The 24,143-nt window shown below is 39.4% G+C and overlaps 3 protein-coding genes across 6 annotated transcripts; 1 reads left to right on the top strand and 2 right to left on the bottom strand.

Moving 5' to 3' along the window:
* Positions 1–2,389: 2,389 nt before the first annotated feature.
* LOC145483013 (riboflavin-binding protein-like) lies at positions 2,390–5,182 on the bottom strand. Its single transcript, XM_081461636.1, has one exon. The coding sequence runs from the start codon at positions 4,853–4,855 to the stop codon at positions 4,115–4,117; it is 741 nt and encodes a 246-aa protein (XP_081317762.1). The 5' UTR covers positions 4,856–5,182; the 3' UTR covers positions 2,390–4,114.
* A 2,542-nt stretch (positions 5,183–7,724) lies between these two features.
* On the bottom strand, positions 7,725–11,891 carry LOC145483014 (fibrinogen-like protein A). Its single transcript, XM_081461637.1, has 4 exons — positions 11,033–11,891; positions 10,704–10,924; positions 10,207–10,255; positions 7,725–9,401 (listed from the first exon to the last, which is right to left on the bottom strand). The coding sequence occupies exons 1-4, from the start codon at positions 11,142–11,144 to the stop codon at positions 8,773–8,775; spliced, it is 1,011 nt and encodes a 336-aa protein (XP_081317763.1). The 5' UTR covers positions 11,145–11,891; the 3' UTR covers positions 7,725–8,772.
* A 690-nt stretch (positions 11,892–12,581) lies between these two features.
* On the top strand, positions 12,582–23,795 carry LOC145481153 (uncharacterized). 4 transcript variants are annotated; one of them, XM_081459573.1, is made up of 12 exons: positions 12,582–14,631; positions 15,971–16,044; positions 16,511–17,929; positions 18,554–18,820; positions 19,336–19,404; positions 19,500–20,096; positions 20,317–20,423; positions 21,118–21,176; positions 21,877–22,046; positions 22,377–22,481; positions 23,519–23,607; positions 23,713–23,774. In XM_081459573.1, the coding sequence occupies exons 2-11, from the start codon at positions 15,984–15,986 to the stop codon at positions 23,569–23,571; spliced, it is 2,907 nt and encodes a 968-aa protein (XP_081315699.1). In that variant the 5' UTR covers positions 12,582–14,631; positions 15,971–15,983; the 3' UTR covers positions 23,572–23,607; positions 23,713–23,774. The 4 variants fall into 4 exon arrangements, 3 of the variants coding, with proteins under 3 accessions (XP_081315699.1, XP_081315698.1, XP_081315696.1); XR_014048591.1 differs by having other exon boundaries at positions 22,377–22,768; positions 22,913–23,795; XM_081459572.1 differs by having other exon boundaries at positions 23,519–23,795.
* The last annotated feature ends 348 nt before the right edge of the window (positions 23,796–24,143 follow it).

Consider the following 24,143-nt stretch of genomic DNA (forward strand, 5'->3'; position numbering starts at 1 on the left):
ATGCAATCGATCGACAAACGCAATTACGAAACACTTGCGATGTAACAGAGTTAACGATCATGGCTGGGTTGTTCGGAAGGCGATTAACCCTAACCCAGGATTAAAAGTTAACCGAAGTACAATTTTTTCTTGTATACAAATGTTTTTCACTACTTATGTTTTGTGTAGTTTGAGATTATTCAAACTCAAAACAGAAGGCCAAACAATAAATATAGAAAATCTCACCGCAAAGTTACAAAACTCAAATTAAAATTCTCGCTTAACCTGGGCCGTTAGCTTAATCGAGCTTTGAACAACCCGGCCTAGAGCCTCGCTTTTAACCTTGGCTAAATCTATATATTATTTTTAGTCAGAAAGAAACGTTTTTGAATTTTACTATGATTCACCCTTGCTGCAGTCCCTGGATGTTTTTATTATCCCTGTAAATAAAATTGAAGGAACTGAAAAAAGTTATAGAAAATTCGGTACAACACTTTGATACCACCAAATCGCTGTGTAAATAGTCCGCCTAATAAAAGCTATCAAGATTTCAGTTGTATGGCTGCTTATTTAAGAGAAACAAAATGTGAATTGATAGAATTAACATACTACCACTGATACTTTATAGCAAGTAACATTCCAACTCATCAGGATGACATTTCAAGTTAGCTCTTTAATTGAGTGCAATCTACAAATTAAATCAAGAAAACAATATAAGAGACGTTATCTAGGAAATAAACAGCGCTACATTACTGGATACAGACAAACAAACAGAAAAGCAGACAGTTCAGAATATTGCTAAATCACTGTCCAAAACAGTACAAAACAAAGCGAGGCGAAGATGTTACACCAAATAACACCAAAACCACCAGTATGGCAAAATAGAGGGCAAGATTTCCTTATAACCCCTAACTGTATGCATAATTAATGCATACAGTTCTTCGATTAACTAAACAATGGCGGAAACAATGGAGCTCCTTTGAGACTTATCCGCTTTCAATAACTATATTTTTTTCCCTAAGTCTGGCATTCTTTTAGACAGCTTTAACAAATAGCGAATTAGGCCCATGCGCCATATTAAAAATGCTTTAGAAATAGCGATTTAGGCCTAAGCAAAGGCGGCTTGCGGTTAGCTATAGAATGTTGTTAAGGTCACGTCAGCGAAAATTTTGATTCTGTAAATTAAAGAAAATCCAGTGCAATAAACCATTTCCTTGCCTCGGTTGTGTGGTCTCGTATTTGCGAAAAGCCGTAACCTTTCATTTGCTGCGGTGTATCTCGTTATTTTCAACGCTAAGTGAAAACGAACAGTCATCTGGCCATGAAATTCCTGAAGTTCGTTGTGTCCATCCTTCCTGATAATCTTTGCTCTTTAAGCTTTCTAAAAATATGTACTTTGCCATGGTTTGGAATTAAATCTTACCAGGGAAAGATTTGAAAAAATAGTGTTTTTGGGTGAACCCCCGAAATCTTGGACCAGGTGCCATCTTGGGTTTCATTTTTTCTCAGAAAGTCAGAAAAGTAGTAGCCTGCATCACAGAAAGTCTACACAGCCGGTATGGAGGATTTTACATATGTCCTGCAGCACCGCAGATAGACTAATGATATAACTGAATTAAAGGGAAATTAACCAAAATCTAACATCGTAATGTAAAGATATACTATTTCTGCAACGTTGCTTAAAAAAAAATGGAAGAAAAAAAAATCTGGCAAAAAAGAGGGAGGGAATTGTCATTTCTCAAGTTTCAGAGAGTTCAGTATCATTGTTCTTGAGATGACAGCCAGAAATAGCTACCTGGAACATTTAGTGGCCGTCTAAGGGAAAAATAAATCGAGCTGTCAAAGAACGGCGAGTCGAAGAAGACCGAAGAACTCTGTTAACTTATCAAATCGTAGTGTATCTGTATTGGCTCAATGCTTCTCAAAGCTGAACCAAAACATTGTTTCTGATTACATAATAAATCTTATCATGCAATACAGATATAGATCAAAATGTCAAAGGCCATTTATTTGTTGGAGGCGTAAAGTAGATGCCTTCTGGAAAATTCACAGCACGTACCTAGCTAGCGAGCTAGACTACCTTAAAGTGATTAACTCTTTTATTTTGTTTCCTGTCAAGAGACTTACGATCAGATCCAGGATGATACCACAAAGAGGGTTCCTTTGACACAATCATGCTATGGTTACCAAATATTGAAAAACAACTGCTACCACAAACCAAAACATGATTTCCGCTTACATAACAAAAAACCAAAGTCCATATGGTCGTTAGCAATACAAAACAGATGACTTCAAACTGTTTGGCCACATAGCGGCGACTAGTCATTAACTTCTTCCTTTCATTTTCTGAAACCTGTTCCCTGGCGTTTTCAATCTTGGTTCCTTGTGCTGGTAAAGCGAAAACGTCGAGACATGACGGATAAAGAGCGAGAGAAGAAAACGAATCGTAGTTTCTCGATTTGTTACCTTCGCGGTTCATATTTGATTTAGAAAAAAACGTTCAAAGAACAAAGAGAGAGCACTTCTGGAACCAGTGTTTATTCTCTGTCAAGAGCCTTACATGTAGCAGTAACAGCACCTACTAGGGAAATCTAAACAGGAAAACTACGGCTTACTAAACATTGTTCTCCATATTCATAGGAAAATCTAATTACTGCAAAATATAGATCAAAAAGCCAAAGTCCATTTGGTTGTTCATGACCTAAGGGATGGACAACAACATTCTCTCATCGTGGGAGGGGACGCCAGGGGAGCCTTGAGAGAATACTCCCAAAAAAATCATGCGTAAGAAAAGGCGACAAAAAAATCGTGCATGCACATGGAACAATTCGCAAGCACATGGAACAAATCGGAAGTCGACAAAAATTCCTGCACAATTAACCTCATATTGAAAAACCTTTGCCTTGAAAATTACCCAATGCCCCGTTCAAAAATATAATGGTCTGTCCCTAAAGCCGGAGGGGTGGGATGCCTTGAGACTCCCGGTGCATCTTTATTGTAAGCTGGCTAACGGCGATAAGTCATTTAATTCACTCGTTTTATTTTGTGCTAAGAACCCTGGAGTCCAGACTAATTCCAAAAGGAGTTGTTCCTTAGCTACGACCTACCAGCGAAATCCAAAAAGAGGATACCTACACTGTATTATATTATTTTTTATTACTCATTTCAAAGATCGAATCTGAGGGAAAAATGCACTGCGAGGGAGAAATGTATGGTGTGTACTTAATATAACATTCTACATCAGCGAGTAACTGATTCAGAAAACCTTGCATAATCTGTATAACATTCATGCCCTCTTCGAGGGCCAAAAACTGCCCAGAGGCAAAGTACGGGAATCTTAGTTACGTGGTCGCTTTCTGTCCCTCTCTCTCCCTCCCATCTTACAAAAACAACAAAACAACTTTTTTCCTGAGTTCTCCTGATCCCCTTTTGGAACACTGATAAACTACGCTTAAGTCTCAGCCGGTTTTTAATGTCGATAACAAATTTACAATTGTTTTCACACTTTTCTATCAAATCATCTCATAATATCACAATCGCTCGCCTCATATAGCCTTGTGTGAAGGGTTATGAGAAGGTTTTGAAAATAAACCCCTACGAAGTATGAAATTTGGAAAAAAAAAAAAAAATAATAATAATAATAAGCGAAGCAATCAAATATGTCTGGTTTTTTCTTCCTTGGGTTGCACCTCTGATTCTGATACTTGTACGAAAAATTATGATTTTGTAAATTTTGGACGGCGATACCTCAAGCGATCTCAAATCAAACTCTAGAACATGAACTGCTTAAAAGAAAAGCGAAGTGATTTTTTGAGAAATCGGAGGGCATTGTAAAACGAATTCTTTCTGATATTTATCTAGGCGAAAAAGCAAATAGCCTCTCCGTTGCGTCTAGAAGATGACGTTTAACTGTGAATTTATTATAACTGACAGGAACTTGTCAACGCTCAAACGACAGCATATTAATTGTTTGCAAATTACTTTTAGTCGGAAACCGAGAGAACTCTTTATTCTGAATTTCTAAAAAAAAAGATAAAATAAAAATAACGAAACTTTTTAGTCAGTGACTAACCAAGAAGTAAATTTGTAGTTTTGACTAAAATTAAGGTATTATGATACATTGAAGTTTCAAAGTTCACATGAGAGCAGACAACAACAACTGCAATGCAGGAATATAAACCAGGAACAGATCATGGGTGAAGGCAAACGCTCCGTTCGTTGGCTTGTCGGTTGGTTTCGTTGTTTTGTCTCCGAACAGCTTTTCCACCAGCTTGTCGTTAGGATTCGGATCCGTAGAGTTCAGCTGCAAGCAGTCGGTTTCCTTGTAAACGAAGCTTGTTCCCCACATGCTCTCGCAAAGGTCTTTGCCACTTACGTAATAATCGCTGAAATTTCTGCACGGCTCTTTGCACGTGTTCGAACCGTCACTGCTCATGTTAAATCCGCTTATCCAGTTTTTAGCGCAAGTTAGGTCCTCTTTGCAAGCTTCGAACCAGCCATCGCAGAAACTCGCGCAAATCGGAGCTTTCAACACTGCCGATTCATAATCGGGATTCTTCCAGAAAATCGCGTTATGTGAACAGCGGTAAAAGCACTCTACGCTGACCATAAACGACTCGCACTTGCGACTCAATGTTTTCTTGCATGGAGTCCAGGAGAAATTGCCGATTTTCTTGACCGGGGAGGTGGCTAGTTGTTTGGTGAAATCGCTGGTGCAGCAGGAATTGCTTTTGTACGCTTCACAAGCGACCATCGATTCTTCAGCGGACGGTGAGTCCTTGTGCTTTCCACCAGACAGACATTTGTTTTCTCGTTCAAGGCATTCGGCGCTCACAAACAAGGCCGAAGCGACAATTAATACGGCTCCAATCTTCATGATAAATCAGAATTAAGAGCTGGTTCTTTCACGGACAAGCAACGTCTAATCTATTGACCCTCTCTCGGTGGTTTAACTACGATGACTTTCACAATAAGAATGTCTGTCAAGCCGCGCCGATTAGCGGGATAGTTCTGGTTCAGTGTATATGTTATACGCTGATGAGCCAATCACGTGTCGTTTACCAGAGATTTCATCAACCTTGATCCAAGGGCGATATTTAGTGGAGCAAAGTCCAGATATTGAATACACAAGGAGATAAAGAAGAAAGAAAAGTGATAGTTCACTCTGTAACAACACACTGACGTCAGAATCGTTTTCTCAATTAAACTTCCAAAAACAACCGTCCCTTTTCTTTTGAAAATCGCATAACTAGGCCATTCCCGAGTTGTCTTTAACCGCTGTGAAATTGCCTTCCGCCTACAGGCTCATTTTCAGGCAAATCAAACTCATTTTTTATATGAAAGGTTTTGCACGAAGACTCTGAGTCATTTTGAAAGAGTGGCAGAAAGTGAATTCGGAAATGGCCTATTTCCTTCTTTTTGAGCATTGATTTCAGTAGATGATTCATGAACTTCCGCTTGTGTCATATATACAGCTGTTTTAAGAAAGGTTGTCGTACGAAAGTGTAAAAGCGTACGCGACAATGTCGAAAGGTATTATGGGTAATGGTGACCAACGGTTGCTTGATTGAGGCTAAAGTCATTTCATGACGACAGAGGGACGCAGCACAAACACGTATATTTATGCTCTTCTTCCTGAAGCACTGATGATCTCAAACAAAGAACGCCAAACTATTACTACCCATAATTGGCGTTCGCTTTTACGCTTGTGTGCTTTAACGCTTACCCTTTTACGCTTGCTTACCTTTGTCGAATAAGCTGTACATAGCAGCCTGCGAACCCTAGCTAGGGATCGATTTCAGGGAAGTCAGCGCTTACTAACAATCACATTTCACCTTATAATATCCACCGAAGTGGCACTCAAAAATCGTGAGTGGAGCTCGCGCAAACGCGTGGGGAAAAAATGGGAGAAGATGTGTTGTCCCAGATGTTTTGCGAAGTTTACGGGTTTGATAGTCTCAGTCAGCAACAGACGTGCGCCTAAACAGCGACACTTTTAAAAATCGTGTGGTGCTAGAATGAACAAAGGAGGTAATAACCAAAACATTGAGTTCGAGAAGTAAAAGCTCGATCAAGTTGATGCAAGAAAAAAATGGCGAATATCTGGTCATGTCGCTCTGTCAGTAATTTCAATATTTCGAGAGGCGACGTGGTGAAAAAAGTCACTATAAAATTAGGGAGCTTAAGCGAGGACGACGACGACGATGCCGAGGACAACGACTAATAAAAAAAAAAAAGATTTGTATTTTACAAACGAAATTCGTGATTGTCTAGATCTGTTCTGTACGCCAATGGCTCTAAAAACGTGCTTAAGCTAAATATTCAACGACGGCGTTCAATTCCAAATGGAAATAGGAAACCTTAGCAGTCGTCGTCCACGTTTCGTAGACGACGCAGAACTTGGTCATTTCACGTTGTTGTTTTGCAGAGGACGGCAAAGAAATGTACAACGATTTATAACGCACGTGCACAGCTATTGTTTTTTCTTTTTATTAAACCTTTTGCTTTGTGACGTTCTCGTTGCTGTCGTCGTCGTGGTTTGCTAAAGCCCCCTATTATGTGCCATGCGTGGTTTTGTATTTATTGGGTGCTTTCGTCATGCAAAAGTCGTAGACAGTGTTAAAGCATACCTTATTATAGGAATTAACGCTCGTGTTAATTAACGTATTTGAAATTAACGCGTCTTAAATTAACCCGGATTGAAAGTAAATTTACTTCCCAATAAAGGAAATTAACGCGAGAGAGGGCGTAAAATTTCAAAATGAGGGAAATTAACGCGTCTGGTACACCAGAAAAAAAACCAAAACAAATCAAAACAAAACAAAAAAAAAAACCAGAATTTGTTGAGAACAGGAACAAATTTAATTATTTTTACACTGTAAAGCTTCAAAATACAAACAAGAATCGTCCAATTGTCTCTGAACGTATGGGTCAAGCGAAGAAATCTGGCCACTTTGAGCGTTCTTCATAGTGTCCATGACACAGGAAGATCTCCACCCTGACAAAATGATGCTTTTTTCCAGACAGCGAACACGAATAAAATTCAGTTGAAGCACAGTTAACGATTTACTAATCTGGGCTACACTTCAGAATACCCGGCCACGATTGCGTGACATTAATGTTCTGCCCCCCCCGCGCAGTCCCGCAGTCGCTAAATATTTGCATAAGGAAACAAAAGAGAAATATGAATATTCTTCGTTCTTTAATCCACTGCGGGAGTGCGGGACCGCGGGAGCACTAGTTCCAGATCCATTTAATATATTTTTTTTAATATACTTTAATGATTAATGTCATGACTGCAGGACTACGGGAGCAGGAGATTAATGTCACGCAATCGTGGCCGGGTATTCTGAAGTTGCTCTAATCTGAAAGACTGATGTGAAATGTTAAGTGCGCGAATAAAATTTATTGTTTGGCTGTGTCAAGAATGTCTGAAGTGTGTCACAGATTTGGGGGAAAATAATGGTAATTAACGTCGCGGAAATTAACGCGCAACTTAATTATTAACACAGCGCGGAAATTAACATTAACATAAATTGACGCGAATTTTTTAAATTCGCGTTAATTTCATAAAGCGCTAATTTCCTATAATAAGGTATTCATTTGTGGAGGTTGCTGGATACGACAACAACATCAATCAACCTGTTGCTAAGAATGACATCATCGCTACTGCCACGTCTCCAGTCGCCCAGTCTCCCAATCGCCCTTTGCGCTAAGAAAAAAAAATAAGAAAAGCCTGTGGAGGAGGCAGTCATCGCTAAATGTCAGAGCTTTTTAATATTACTTTTGTTTGGGCTGAAGAAGTGAAAAATAATGCAGATAGTTCTTTTATGTTCATTATTCAAAAGAAACAATCGCCCAAGCAATTGAGGTAACTTTTTACCCTCACTTTCTTTCTTTAATAGCTGTTAAAATATTTTAATTTCGGGCCCAAAATACGGAATGTGCACAAAATTTACAGCGAATTATTTACTTTACCGAGATAAATTAATGGACAAAACCATATATTACCAATAGCACTCAACTGTTTTGACCATTGCTTTCCATCACCGAGGATCCAGTTATATGTGCTAGATGACGTTTGAAGTGAAGAATATATGGGGAGGCAGTATAAAGTTCGCAATTGCTTTCTCTGAGAATTATGGCAGGTATTTAAGAACGAGACATATGCAATAGCTACCCCTCTTATTTTAAACAGCGATCCGAGTTGCCGGTCCGAGTCTTTTACCCGACCGAGTTTTGTAGACATTTATTTAATCCAACTAAACAACCTTCATGATTTCATCATTGTTTTGTTTTTTTTTTTTTTAAGAAAAAGGATAATGAAACGTCAGGTTTTAATCGAGAGGTTCGTACAACTCTGATAACAGCATTAAGCCTTATAAATATAAAGCCGAATCCTAGTTTACAACTTTTTCCTTGATCATTAGCATAGGCGCTCACTCAGTTTCTGGCCAAGGTACCAAAATATAACTTAATATCGACAGAGCGTGGTACGGTTAACAAGCCGTTCGACTCTGACCCCGATGTATTCAATACTTGTTGTGTAACGCCTTTTTAAAATTCAAAAATTTACAAAGAGTATAAGTTCATTGGTACTCTGGCCACCTACAAAGTCTGCTTTTCTCAACACCGTCTTAACCTACATTACACGCGAAAATGTCATCAATTACTAACTGTTAATAGTTTTTTAAATGTTTGGAGTCAATTCGTATTAAGCATAACGTCTTCTTTACACTAAGGCCAAATATAAACAATGACTTCAGTAACAATATCGCCGTTTTGATATTATTTCTACAATAACAACCTTATTTTCATCTCAGCGAATTTAAGTGAAAGACTCTTTCTGAAGTGATACCATCTAACACCTTGCCAATTTCTTTTGTTTTCTCCCAAGTATTGCCCATTTAGATTGGAGTGTTGGCAACGTTTGTACCACCAGGCACCGGTACATCTAACTGCACAGTTGTTAGACCTATCTTTGTCATTATCTCTGTCTTTTGTGGTAAAAGCCATGTTATCATGATATCCTAATGAATCTTTTGCTGTCCCTGAATATAAACCCACTTCAAGTCGATACTGCGCATATTCATCACCAATATTGAACTTGCCGTATTTCGCAAACACTCTAACTCTGTTCCAGTCCTCCAGCTCTACTCGCAAAGAACCGGGTCGAGAGGCTGTTAGCCTATGAATCTTGTCATTTCCGAGCCAAAACTCTCCAGACACCTGGCCAAAGCCTGCTTTGTAATCATTCCATCCACGATAAAAGTCTACCGAGCCATCCTGTCTTCTATGAAAGACAGTCCAGCCTCCACCGTCAGTGCGCATGTCACAGTAGACCTTGAATTTTCCTCTACCGTCTGGATTGACAAAGTACTCTCCACTCTGAGTATGGCCTGATTTAAGCAGATCTAGGCAATCTGTTGAAAAAATAAATAAATAAAAATTTAAGCGCTAAAATATCTTGGAGACAGTTGTTGGGAATATCCCGCTTCCGAACGTTCAGGCGAAGCTTGCAAGCATTTTTACTGATATACACAATATGAGCTCGTGTCAGATTTCCAAAGGAATCCCATTAGAATGAATGGGAGGTGGGGGTCGGAGAGTTGGGGAGGGGTAGAAACTCTCGCACTATTTAAATAAAGAGTTCCAAACTTCGCAACGTAATGTTAAATTTGGTATTAAAATTTCATCGTTCTCAGAACTTAATGTTTTCTATGGCAACCATGTTCTGTATTCCTTTCCAAATTTTGCATTTTTTGTTTTAGGAAACAAAATTTAACTTTCATGCAGTTGTTTTGTACATTTTAGTGCTTCTTCGCAATGGTTTATCGATTTTTATTACTTTGGGAGTAATTTTTGGTGTTTGGATCACATGAACTTATTACCATGTGATATAATTCATCATTCTAGGTTGCTTGGATAAAAAGAATATATTTCAAGTAATAACTGCTGCTTTACAAGGATATGTAGCTTCCAACGTCAAAAGAAAGATGTTTCTACGTAGCTTACTACACCCTCCAGGTTGCATTTTGTTTGCTTGAATATCCTTGAAGGTATGCAGGAGGGGGGAAGGGGATAGTGGTAATCTACAACCCTACGGTTGTCTTTCTTACATAACTTTTTATTCACAAATGACTCAGGACTTTTTCCATAAAAGACCTTTGATTGATAACCAAAGAACCTACAACGTCTGTTTTTCCTGGTACTCCGGACGACACTGACCTCTCTTTGTTGGTCCATTCTGATCACGGGAAACATCCATGCAGGAGACCTGAGTTAAGTTGAGACAATTATAAGAGTTATCTCGCTGCTGTATATATTATTTCACTACAACAGTCAAGGCAATATCGTGTAGTTCTATGGGGTCTCAGGGTCCAAATTGCCGAAATTTTAGGTGGCTCTGAGCTCGCTCCACAGAATTGTTTGTTCCACAGAGTTGTTTCCAAAGAGTTGTATGTTGACATGCTAATAACCCTAATCTTAACCCTAACAGCTCCATAAAAGAATAAAATGGGAGTCACCGAGCTCAGTTTTGAGTTATAAGCATTCAAAGCTAAAGTTCAAGGTGTTTACACAGGTTCGACTCTTGCTATAGCACGATATTATGCCATGAACATAACTGTGAACATAATTATGGTATTTGCGTGATACCAATATTGCAACATCACTTAATAGTACTAAATAGTGATCTCTAGCCACCTTAAAGGGAAAAAACTGACCTGTACAGAGCCATAGTATATAGATCCTTTCCTCCATTTAAAATCTCCTGACTTCATTTGTCGTGTTTTGGTATTTAGCTCGCATTTGAGTGGTTTGGCACTGTTGCCATCGAGATGAGTATTAAAAGACTTGCAACTGTTATTTCCAATGCATTTCAGCTGACATTCAAACTCGTCAACAACAGCAGCTGTCCTCATGACGTGACCAACTAAAGCATGGTCTGAAAACAACAGAAAAATGAAAGTTTCATTGATGTAAAATATCCTACGAAGAGATCTAAACAAAACTTCCAATGACCGCTCTAGTTATGTGCTATGTGTTTACTTACCGAGTTGAGTTTCAAAAACACTACAAAAGTCTTTGTTCGCCGCCACAAATAAGGACACCAGGAAAATGTTGAGAGTGACAATTACCAACTGAGTATGCCATAAAGTACCCATCAGTGAGATCTGTGGTATCTTCTCGGTGCGAGGAGTAATGCTTCTTTGCCTTCGTATACGTGGCTTTTAAAACAGCTCTGCCACTCCTATAGCTAATAAGCTGTCAGTATACATAATTTATCACAATGATAGACGTGAAGGTCCATTTACCCATATAATACTACTACGCAATTAGACAGGTCACGGGGTATAAGGTGACGGATATTTCTTGCTGTCCAATAAAATTTTCAAAAGAAATATTAAAAGAAAAATTAAGCAAAGCCTAGACAACATAGAATTTAACTTGATCTCATACAATATTTCGCCTCGCCACTACCAGTATTCTTCAGGCATACAGCCAGAGCAAGATAACAAAATATTTTGCAAGCAAGCACTTTTTAGGGTATCGATCGCGAAATTACAGCGTAATAACATATACGTTGGATAAGTTGACAGGAGGTTGATTCAAGTGTTTTAGTCTAGCTGGTTAATTAGAGTGGTTTTCCAGACGTGCCTGGCTCAACAGAGTCTCTAGAAAAAAAATTTTTTCCAACAGGAATGAGTTGCATGTCGGTAGAACAATGATTAGGGGATAAAAGAAAGTGTTTTTCACGGTTGTATGATACCTCTTGATGTTAGAAAGACTAGTAGTGGGCAGGAAAGATTTTTCAGTTATTGAGCGAAGCAAAAAGACAAACATCATCCATAATTAATTCAATTCGTAAGTCAAGTCTGTTTTGACGTGCCTAAGCGTGTTGTATTATTCGAATTTCTTTCTTTCTGTTTTAAAACTAAGAAAACGATTTAATTTTTCCTTGAAATCTTTAGCTTACAGTCATATGAAAAACAAAATTAAAACTCCTTTTCTGTTTCATTATGACATGTAATTAGGAGTAACTTTATATGAGTCAAATTGTGAATCTTCGTTTATTTAAAACCATTAACTAATTGAGTTCCTAAATTTATTCGAATATTGTTGATCACGACTAAATTTGAAAACACTAAGTCTTGAATCTTATAAGTGAATGACATTGAGATAAAACAACTTCGCTGTTATTATTTCTATCGATTTATACACATTTGTATGGAAAGCAAAGGACGAGAACGATTTTGGGCTAAATCGTATTCATCATTTATAACCTCGTTTCGGCAAGCTATTAACAAATTTCGGTATATAAGGTTACGAACACATTTCAGGTGTAATTTTAATGCAGATATTCTTATTCGTAGAGAAGGACTTGGTTTTACTCTTAAAATCAACAGCACACCAGAGAGTTTGTTTAGTTTGACTTATTTCGAATTCAGCAAAAGAGCTTATGGAAATTTTCACTGAACTACTCGAAGTAGTTTCGACAGTAGGAAATATGAGCTTCCGGGAATATGAGCTGATGGCAGCTATCCCTTAAAATAAGTGCAGGCATTAGCATTTCTACTCAAGACACTTGCCACAGATTTTTTTTTTTTTACATGTGGCGTAATTGAGGCCGTGTGGAAGTTTGCCTTCGTGAACGGCACTAAGCACCACTAACAAATGATTGCATTTGGACATTGTTACCGAGAGGTTCACATCTTTTCATTATAGTTTATCTCAACAATTCATGAACTTTGTCCTTATAAGCAATCTATGAAGCTCACAAGACAGTTGCACCTGCTATGAAAAAGCTACCTGTGAGACTTTTTTTTCCCACTCAATCAGCTCTCTTTAAGCTACCAGCTCCCTAGCCCTCAGACAATACTAGAAGTCGTGTAAAAGTACACCGTTTTAACCCCCAGTAAAAGTGTACAACTTGAAACGCCCCTGTTTACAGCCACGACTATAGTTCTGAGCTTTTCAATGTTTGATTGCTCTTGTGTGGCTGCCTGTGACAGACTGTTGCAAAACATTCTGCACTGCATTACAAACCATCCACAACTCCCAATAAGATTTCATGTGATGGCATGTTTGACTTTCTCCTAGAAGAACGACTTTTTTCTTTTCAATGTGATCACTTCTGAAATTTCATTTTTGTCAGCGAACAGTCCCAGTGTCAATCACTTTCTTTAAAAATCCAAGGTGTTCGTCTTCGAGAGCTTTGACTGTACCTTAAAAACAGGGAATCTTTACAAAAGCAGGCAAAGAGGGAAGCCTTAAACCCGGGAAGCTTAAAAACGAACAAACATAAAGACGACAACCTTTAAGGGGCGGAGATTGGCTTTACGACTCGGCGCATGTGCAAGCCATACGTACGCTCATTTGATTCCACTATTTATTAAACAATCGACAGCGAGCTGAAGACTAGTAGGAAAATTTCGAATTCCTTTAAAAATTGTGGCGGCCGTTCGTGGTAACGCTGCGGTCGTGATTATATTTCTCATCGCAATTCCCTTTTTTATGTTTTGAATTGCAAGCACCACTCAACTCCACAGTTTATGGACCAATCGGATGCGCGCAGATAAACTTGAGCACGTGTCCAGAATAAAGCCTCCAGCGCGAATAACAGAAATTCGTTGGTCAAAACTAAATCCGTCGACATCTTTCGTTAGAATTGGCCATCCGTCATTCTGCCTGTACAAGCTATATAGTTTGTGATTGCTGAACTACACGTGGTTCAGTAAGAAAGTCGAGAAAGTTAAATCAAGCTTACGGCATAGCTTGTACACTTGCGCCGAAACGTGAAATTATGCCTTCAAAACCCGGGGATTCTTTAAAGTGGGGAAACTTTAAAACGGGATATCATTGTAGTGAAAAGTCAAACAGGAAATCTTTTTCCTCGCAGCGAGGAAAGTAGAAAGTAGATCCAATCAAATTTGTCGATGGCCTTTCCGCCAAAAAGAACTAACATGCAAGAAAAATATCCAGGGGGTGGGGAGTCTCGTGTCCCGTCCACACTCTAACGCAGGGCAGCTCGTAGTCTATTGGAATGGCGTATGCTGACTGCTTTAATTTATACCCCGAAAACTTCTCTCTGCAAGTGAGCGTTTGGACTCATTTGAAAATCAGTATTGTAAAGGAGCTGGTGGTGCTAAGTATCCATGGAAACGATAAGAATGCGAGACAGCTAAAGTCCTGTAAATGGTCCTTTTTTTCTCTCCTTGGAAGCGCTATTTAAAAAGAAAAGGCTTCAACATCAACAAAAAATAAATATGTTTAGAAAAGTTTTCTATTCACGTGTATTTTGAAGAGGAATCGAAGGGATGTCACCTCAGCTTGGAATTGGAGTAGTCAGAGAAATAACAGTGAACGCATCCTTGATTTTAAAAACAGGTACCAAAAATTCACCTTCAACTCATAACTTATTCATTGCTTGTGGATCGACGTTTGAAAGTCTCACTAAAACCGTGCGTCTTGCGATCGTAAGGGATATAATAACAAGTGAGTTTTGAAACAGGCAAATATTGAAAGAAGCCGTCTGCTGTTAGTCGATTCAACACTCAGGTGGGAGAGAGAGGCGAGACCAGTGTTTAGAACGATTCTTTATTTTGGTGTGAGATGAAAAGCCTGTGGTGGAAATAGATTTGCTAGTAAAGGGTAGGTAACGGGTTGAATAAGGAACTCTCCTCCGAAATCCCTAGCTTGTAATTACAAGGTAGGGATTTCGCATCAGAACATTGTTCAGTTTTACAACTGATAACTCTAGTCTGTTTTCCGGTCTTGTAATACAAAACGAAACGAGAAGTTTCTGTTAAACACACATTTTGGTGCTCCAAATTGTGAACACAAAAGAGAATGCGATACTCGGGAAGAGAAACCGAAAAGTCCTGATAACATAGCTTGCAAAAAGGGGAACCTCGGGGAAATATGAACAAAATTTGACTGAAGATCAAACTTTGCAAGCTAACTTTCCTAAAAAACAAATCGAACATTACGATCAATGTGTCAGAAGCTTTAAAAACTTTAAAACCATCAACAGGTCATCTTTTCTCTGGTATATTCAAAGTGAATTTGAATTTTACCGGTACCACTGTCTGATGTTACTTGTGGTTTAATTTTTCTTTCTGCTAGTTTTCTAATTCGTTTGACGAGTGAAAACGCACACGAACAAGACTTAAACCAACTTTTTACTATAATTTTGGCGTCTCACTTCAAAATGTTTGATTTAAAAAATGAAACATGAATATTTTATACGCGGTAGATGTTATTCATGCAAGAATCAACGCTTTCTGAAAACGTTCAGTGAACCATTTTAAATTTTCGCTTGGCTATAAAATAATGGTAAAATAGCTGCAAAAGTAACAATAACCCCATCTACCATCATTTTTGTATTTGCCAAGCTTTTGAAACAGCTTAGAGGAAAATGCCAATGCAGAGATTCCACATAACGGTCAAATAAAACATTCTAATTGTCCTGATTTCAACATCATTTATCCACTTTGGTGTTCGCCTCTAATGGTTTGCATTTTGGATATTATGAGATAAATTCTCACTGCACTAAAACATCTCAACGGGTAAATATAACGAAAGAACTGAAAAAAACTTAGTATTCAACTAATTCTAACAACTGACAACTGAAAACGTGCGTTACAGTCCTCTACATCTTCGATAAAAAAAGTATTAGCTTGGTTTGTTGATCGCATGGGCGGGACTATTTAACATCACCAATAAACGTGGTAAATATCCTCTTTTATTCTACGATTAATTTCTGCTGAGCGAAAAAAAGGAAATTTGGGACGAAAAGTCAAAGCAGAAGAAAGACTATGTTTTATTCTTTATGATATTAGACATACATTTTAATAACATTATATTACTGTGGGTAAATGCGCGAATTAAGTCGTTAAAACACGATCATGATAATTATTTCATATACGGACTATAAGTTTACAGTTTTTTAAAATAGTCTAAATGCTGATATTACTTTTTTTCTTTATAGGGGACTTCGTATCATGAACATTACCACAACCTTGGCATGGCTAATTACAGCCCATTTTATCCATGGGCTCATAGGTGAGCTACACTCTGCAAGACCCTCCAAAAGGCCCTTTTGCACTGTGATGACCGAATAACGGTATGAAATCCGAGCGGCAATGCCCTCAAAAGCGGAAGAAAAAGAGTAAACGCCTAGGAAAAAAAATGAAATTTCTTACTGAACTTAAGAGCATGATATGGTAAATTAGATACATTCACCAAAATAATAATAATAAAAAAAGATGAATCTATGACTATTTCATTTTGTAAAAGAACGACATCTACCCTGTACAAGGTTACTCTCATTTTTACGTTTGCGGATGATGCCCCTAATGTCCAAATATATTTTTAATGAAAGCCATTGAACAGCACTAGCATGTGGTGATACTCGGCTCATATCTGCAAAATTAAACTGGCTTGGGAATTTTTTTTTTTTTTTTTGTAACTCTTTGACATTTAGCTTTATTCTAACTAGCCACTCTCCCGCGTTCTTCTCCTTATTCAGGTCTTCCAATAGACCGAGAGCTTCTTCGTGTTAAAAGGAAGGGAGGAGGAGAGTTTGGCAACGGCGAGGAACTCATCAACAAAGTAAGAAGATCACAAGACGACAAAGAAACTGAGATCAGGCACAAAAGACGATTCTTTGCCATAGACACCACTGAACATGAATCACAGGAAAGTTACAAAACCAAAATGGAGGCGAGATCGTCCCGTTCATCCCGCGAGGATAATGACATCACAGCAAAACGACCCGAGAGATTTCGACTCAGAATTCACAAGAGAAGCCAAGACGAAAGCTCTTCGATCAAAGGCGATACCATTTCTGGTTCCGGCCAACAACCAGAACCAGGCACTTCCGGTTCCGGGTTATGGAGCGGACCTTTGCTGCACTCAAAGAGAGACGATAAGCGAAGCATGAGTTCAAATTCGCTTGACAGCCTCATTGCAACATTACGGGCGATTAGCTCTCTCGCTCCAGAGGATAATGACAATTCAGATAAAGAGATCGAGTCCTCGGGATCTGGTTTATGGCTAAAACCAGACAATGCAATCGATGATAAACTGCCGCAGTTTTTCAACGAGGAAGCAAGCTCTGGGAGCGGAGAAGACGCCGAGAAAGCTCTGAACATGTTGAGCGAAACGGCGCAAATGGAACTAAGCAAAAATGGGGATGAAGTCAGCAGTGACTCAGCAGTAAGCGAACCAAGGGTTAGCGGCGAGGAGGAGAAGCCAGATAACGGCGGGAAATTGTTCCGACGTGACGTGAAGAGTGATTCACTGGCGGACGATTTAGTAGCTGCCGCTGAAAACGACGATAAAAGTGATGATTCTGAACAGGAGGATCATCTGTCTCCCTCATCAGGATCAGGAGATGAGAAGCAGGAAGCCGAAGATGAAATGTCGCAACAGCCAGATGAAGACAAAATTAAAGAACAACCGGACATAAAGACAACACGAGCGTTAGCGGATGCCCTGCTCCCTAACGCGTTTTTTCGCGTGAAGAGATCGTCTCAAGAAGACGCCATGCTGCTGTCTGAGAGCAACCTAGGTGAAAATGACGCCTTGGTTAGCAACAGTCTTGTAGCGCGCTTTTACCGCGACCAAGACGCCCTCGCCGACGCACCGGACATTACGGAAGCTTCGGTGGCATCCCTTCCTAGCGAGACCGAAGCTGTTTCCAGCCTCGATAAAAAAGTAAAGCCTGCAAAACGAGAATCGTATTACGATCACTCCGGAGACTTCTCAGAACCGAGAGTTGTGTACACAAGGGAGATAACTGAGGCCCGCGATCCAATCATAGAGCGGCCAGCAGTCTACTCACAGAGTATGGACGAGAGCGAAATGGATTCGAGTTTTGGAGGCGATGATGATGATGACGATGACGCTACTCTGACGATTCATGAAAGAGAGATTAGAGAAGATGGTACGGTGAATAAAATAGAATATTCAGTGATTGTTTGTACAAGCAAAGAAAAATAAGGGACAATAAGGGAATTTAAAGATGCGGGAATGTTTGTGAAAATGTAAACTTAGATTGTTCACCATAAAAAATAATCGATGGACTTCGCAAAGCGTCTGTGAAGACCAAGTGATTTTTGTCTGTGGGTCGCCTGTTTGGTGGGCATTCGTTAAGTCAATGATTAACCCTTAGTATTTTGACAAACTATTATAGCTTGTCAAAGTAATAAGCCTCACTATTCGTACAAATGTATAGCAAGAATAACAACTATAACATACTACCGTCAAATTTCTATTTTTACAAAAGGGAAATTGTCAGCATTCAGGGGCGAAGCCATGATATTTTTTTAAAAGGGGGGGGGGGGGTCACTCTGTGTGAAAGTGAGGGTACTCACCGGATTGTCGTGTCGTTTTCGCCACCTGTTGTAGGTTGTTTGCTTAAAAAAGGCATACAAAGGGGGGAGGGGTCACGGGGAAACTCCAGGACCCCCCTAGCTACGGCCCTGGTAGTGGAGTGGAAACAGTGCCTCAGTACAAAAGGGCACTCACTTACATATTTGTTATACATGGATATCTTATATCTATATAGGATATGTTGGTTGCTACGAAGACAAGTCTCCTGACCGCGATCTTCCCACAATTCTTTCGGTGCCAAACCTGACTCCTGACTCGTGCCGCAGTGCATGCCAGGGAGCTGGTCACGCGTATGCCGGAGTGCAGTATGGGTATTTGTGCCGGTGTGGTGACTCGTACGGTAAATACACCAAGGTATCGGATGAGGAGTGCAATGCGCTGTGTGTTGGGGATCGTGCTCAGAAATGTGGTGGATTCTGGAGGAGTGCAGTATTCACGACCGGTAAGTGGGATCTACCGCTTTTCAACACTTATGTAGAGCTCCATCGGGTCAGGAAAAATACAGCAACAACAAGCTAAGATTCTGCAACTTGGAATGGTTCTTGGTAAACCAAATACCCTCCACCTCCATGATTAATAAATTATGATCCTTCCCTAATTTAAGTTATCAACGGGTTTAACTATTGACCACAACATGCCAACCGAAAAATGGGATTAATATTTACTGTGAAACATCAGTCTGAATAGGTGTTAGCGTCGAGGGTTCCATGGATAAAGTTTAAACTTAAACCCGAAAATTGCCAAATGAAGGGCGTTTAATTGTCACTTTTAAATGAGGGTCTCAACGAGTTGAAATGTTAAGGGTTCAATGGACTGTCAACCTTTATAAGGTCGCCACCTTAATGTGACCTACTTAAGGACAGCAAACCATCTTTTTTTCCCCGGGTAATGTTCTTTGCGGTTGCGATGAATACCATAATGCTATAACATATCTTCCCCTCATTTTCCAATACACAGCCGGAGCAATGCAACCCTCAAAGCGCGGAAACTTCTTCCACATTGAAAGCGTTCAGCCAATGACAGAAGGTATGGTGCTGACATTTCAAATCTTTTGTCCACAAACTAGAAATTACTAGGTTTATAAAATTTATTTTTTCTGCGACGTTCGGTTTTCATTTTAGATATCTTCGACATACCCCGAAGTGAAATCGCCTCAGGGGTGCACGACGCACAGGAACACCAGTCATCAACCATACTAACAGAAACCTCGCATGTGACAGCCTCAGCACCCCTAGCTCCTGAGCTATCAGCATCACCTGCCTCGGAAGCTACCACACCCGAGTCATCTGGAGCATATATTCAGGAGATACACCGTGAAACATCCCTACAAGAATCTCCAGTGCCATCAACTCCGGCGCAAACCGCCAAACAGGAAGATTCTGCTGCGCATGCCTCTGGTGACTCTACTCCGCTGACTCCTGAGTCCGAACCTGCAAATGACCCTACAACTGCGCATACTCCCGACGTCGTATCTGCGCCAGCGATCTCATCTAAGTCTCCTTCTCAAGCCTCTCTCTCATCAGAGTCTAAACCGTCTCTAGATCCGCCCACTGTAACCAACGACCAGCCACCGAAAATTGTTCGCCCTGGGAACAATCAAGCACCCCAAGGTACCCATGTGAGTCAGCTTGTGTATCTGCATCAGCAACAAGACATTTTATCCAAGCCGACCCCGAAAGCAGTCATCGCTGTGGCTCCTGGGAGGGTGAAAGCGGGAAGTAAGTTCGTAAAGTCTTAGATGTTAGCAAAAGCTGAACCACATGTGTAACCAAACTGTACCAGACTTCCGTGTGGGCTAATTTGCAAACCTCTATTCCAAAGGTCTTAGAAGGAAGAATGTTGACTGAACAATAAATTCTCTCGTGCCATTTTGTTTTGTTTTGTTTTGTTTTTTTGGTTTTTTTTTCAATTAAATCTTTGTTTTTGTTTCACTTCCAGCTATAGCATACACAGGAACAATCAAGCTAAAACAGAGCTGGCTGGATCAGTTTGAGGATGGAAATAGTGCGGAGTCAAAAATTCTAACGGGGAATATCGAGCAGGCGGTAAGATTGACCGTTTCAATTCCTTCATAATAATAATAATAATAATAATAATAATAATAATAATAATAATAATAATAATAATAATAATAATAATGGATACCCTCAAACACCATTTGTTTCACAAACATTACGCATCTTATTTTCATCTCCTGCAGATGTTTCGCATTTTATATTTCATATCATTTTTATAATTCCTTGGTACGTTGATTTATTTCATTTTCATTTTAATGTAACTTATTTAGTAGTATTAGTACCGAAAAGCCCCCATGGGGAGTGCTAATAAAATTTGTATTGTATTGCATTACATTGCATTGTATGTTGATTAATTGATTAGGCCAAGAACAAACGTCAACCTTTAAATGAGCCGCAACGTATGAAAATGCGCAAAAACACGTTTTTGCTCATAAGTTCAACGAGTGACCACGGGCAAAATGTCATTCATCTTAGCGCCAATCAGTAACACAACCATCACCAATTTCTGTTGCCCATGGCTAGGCGTGCTGCCTTTCACAGCAAAAAATTCATCTGAGCTAATTTTTTTAATTTGAATTCGTAGCGGGATTCACGAGTGTTGTGTGGTTTCTGTCTGGTGATTAGCAGTTTTTCCCTGACGATAGAAAAACTCCAAAGTCTATTAATGCCAAGGGTGTTGGTTACGTACAAGTAAACTAATGACATTCATTTTGCTCCACAGTTTAAGCGTATTTTCAAGAATGAGCCCAAATTTGTTAATGCTGAGGTGGTAGGCTTTAGGTAAGACACTACTGAGAAAATCGATAGAGTTTGCATGAAATGAAATACCATATGTAATGCTGCGTGGTGCGGCGATGTAGTGTAATGAGACCACTTCATTGCAGTGCCTTGTATTAATTTCATGTGTTGTTGGATGTTTACTAAAATCGTAGAGCTGAAAAAAAAAAAAAAAAAAGAAACACCCTGCATTTTGATTAGCGACATGCTACTCGGTTGAGAGAACTGACAACAAGTCACCACAAAAAAAAAAAAAAACCTTGAGATTGGGTTACTAAATACGGGAATTAAAATCTATCTCATATTCGGAGATCCAGGTATCCGAGTTAGGGGAAAGTCAAACGGATGAAAGCAATGAGAATAAAAGTTGGTAAACGTTTGTTCGCACCGCTTTCGCCCGTTTAACGTTTACATACTTAGTTGTAAAGCTGATAAGACGTTAATCATCAGAATCAATGGGAACGCATTCGGATTCTCATTCGATTTACAGGAATCAGCTATTTATTTTCAATTTGCTCCATGCCTTAAAAGCAAACAAATCAACAAACCACAACAACAACCTCTATGTATAAGTTCAAGTTTGAGATCGTTTGACAACTGTACTTCAGCTTACTGTCGTGTTTATGGAGATTGCTCGCGCACATAAACCAACGCAACGTCTTAAAACAACTACATTTCTACACTTATCCATTCTATTCTTTAGGGAGGGGCTGGTGAAGCACAACCCTAACACTATTCGAAAAGTCATAGCACCTTTCATCTTAACGTTCAAGAATGGCGTCAAAGGCATCGAAGAAAAGTTGAAGAACATGGTACAGAACTTGGGAAAACTGGACGACATGCCAGTCTACAAAGATTCCCTTCAAATAGCTGGTAAGTAAACAACAGATCGTGATATTAGAACGCAAGTAAATTCAGTTTCATTGGAAGCCCTTTTTCGATCACTTCTTGAGCCTACGGGTTTAGTCAGTTGATAAGAAACATGACATATATTGTAGCGACATGCTCACATGGCAAATTTTCCGAGTCAACAATCTTTAAAGCAGGATTTCTTTAAGCTAGCGTTGCAAAATGTTCCACTGAATGAACGAAAGGAGGCAGAGGGCGAGGCCGAAAAAGCCTTTTTAGACCCAGTGTTAGTACCTACAAGTTTCTTTACTTTTTGGAGATATTAATGGAAAATAATTTTCTTTTGGTTTGAAGAATACGGCCATTCACCAGCTGCAGAGAAGGCAAAGACTGTAAACGAGATGAGCAAAGCTAAACACGAAGACCAGGATGAGAAGCGAAGTGCTGTGAACGTTCCAAGTAAGAAATGATTAGTTTAAAGAACGTCAGCAACCAGTTTTGTTAATCAAAAATTGACGAAACAGCGTAACGGTGCTACTTTCAAAACATGGATTCTTGCTGTGAGGCAAAATGCCAGATTTCCACTTAATTTCCAACAAATGTCTAGTCCTCGTTGGTTCAAGGTTTGAAACGTTTTGGGGTTACCTTTTCCCTACACCTTAGTCACTCTAGCTCCAAATATTCGTGTAGACAGACCGATTCCTATCAAAGGTATAATTCTAGTAATATATCAAACACGAAAGACCGTGTTTGACCACATTTCCAAACACCGAGGAGAGAGTCGAAAATACGACGCGCAGCAGAGTTGACGAACTTTGATGTGTTTGGATATGTGGTCAAACACGGTCTTTCGTGTTTGATATATCTTCTCAATCGAAACTAAAACTAAGGAGTAAATGGAGAATCAAAATCGTAAAAATGTATGTTAATTAAGATCAGATATCCAAACACCGTCAAGGTCCTGATTTCCTGAGTTTGAGAATGTAATTGCAAAACCTCATAACACCCTGTCGTATGAGCTTCTGGCGCACGCCTGACGTTGCCTGGTCATCCTCCACCGTCTGAAACAGATCGTGCAGTTAGTTAGTGTTTCGGAACAAATGAATTTAGGGTCCGTCCACACGTATCCGGATATGTTGGAATCTGCAACTTTTTCTTTCCGGATACGGCTTCTGTCTACACACATCCGGCAAAAAAGTTGCGGATTCAAAAATATTCGGCAGCGATCCGGATATTTCTGGATCCGCTCTCCAGAGTGGAAAAAAAAAAAAAAAAAAAAAAAAAAAAAAAAACCGCAACGAATCCGATAACGTATGGACGGTGAATCCGGATATTTTTGAATCCGATGACGTAGCAAAATCGTGTCTAGTCTCTTACCGAACAATAAACCAATATGGCGGTACAACGTGTAGGCCTAGTTTCTCCAGAGTGATTTCGGATAGCATTGGATGCGTGTGGACGGGGCCTTAGACTAATTTCAGATCTCTCTTTTTCAGACGGTGGCGTTGATCCATTTCTTAAAGGCATCTTTAGTCAAATTTCGACGTGACAACCTTAATTCTATCTATCAAAGTTTCTAATACAGGTAAGGAATTGTCCCTAATCGACATGACCAATTTTTTAGGTCTGCCGTGTGACGTTTATTGCTATCCACGAATGTGTACTAATTTTCATCTTTTACTGATTTCAGAGAAACCATACACCTTACAGCTTTTTCTGATGAAAGACTTCTTTGGAAAGAAGAAAAGAGCCGCACAAGTATTAACTCACTAAATACTGAGTTGTTCAAGAAAGGCTTGCCCCAACAGCAACATTTTACGACATAACATTAAAATCGCCTTTGTTTTCGTTTTCAGAAACTTACAAGGAAATAGTACGTAGAAGGTGTACAAGTTATACTTCTTACGCATTGAACTTCAGAAGCAAAACCTTGAAATAAGTAATGTTACTTGGAAAAGGGATCAAAGTACGTCGAAAGCAAGATGAACTAAGTGTTCGTGTGATGGAAATACCTCTTGCTAACGCCAGAAATCTCACTCATGCATTATTTATTGATTTTTTTTTTAAGTGGCACACAACAGCTGAGCATAACGAATAAAAGGAGTCTAGTGATCCTGAAAT

Source organism: Orbicella franksi, chromosome 3, assembly GCF_964199315.1.
Source record: "Orbicella franksi chromosome 3, jaOrbFran1.1, whole genome shotgun sequence".
NCBI classification, from domain to species: domain Eukaryota; kingdom Metazoa; phylum Cnidaria; class Anthozoa; order Scleractinia; family Merulinidae; genus Orbicella; species Orbicella franksi.

Bases quoted from the DNA above. Each gene is read 5' to 3' on its own strand.
- LOC145483013 (XM_081461636.1), bottom strand. From the start codon at position 4,855: ATGAAGATTGGAGCCGTATTAATTGTCGCTTCGGCCTTGTTTGTGAGC.
- LOC145483014 (XM_081461637.1), bottom strand. From the start codon at position 11,144: ATGGGTACTTTATGGCATACTCAGTTGGTAATTGTCACTCTCAACATT. The intron at 10,256-10,703 runs GTCAGTTTTTTC...AACTTAACTCAG, and splicing joins TATACTATGGCTCTGTACAG to GTCTCCTGCATGGATGTTTC. The intron at 9,402-10,206 runs GTCAGTGTCGTC...TTTTTTCAACAG, and splicing joins GAATGGACCAACAAAGAGAG to ATTGCCTAGATCTGCTTAAA.
- LOC145481153 (XM_081459570.1), top strand. From the start codon at position 15,984: ATGAACATTACCACAACCTTGGCATGGCTAATTACAGCCCATTTTATC. The intron at 17,930-18,553 runs GTACGGTGAATA...ATATCTATATAG, and splicing joins AAGAGAGATTAGAGAAGATG to GATATGTTGGTTGCTACGAA. The intron at 18,821-19,335 runs GTAAGTGGGATC...TCCAATACACAG, and splicing joins GAGTGCAGTATTCACGACCG to CCGGAGCAATGCAACCCTCA.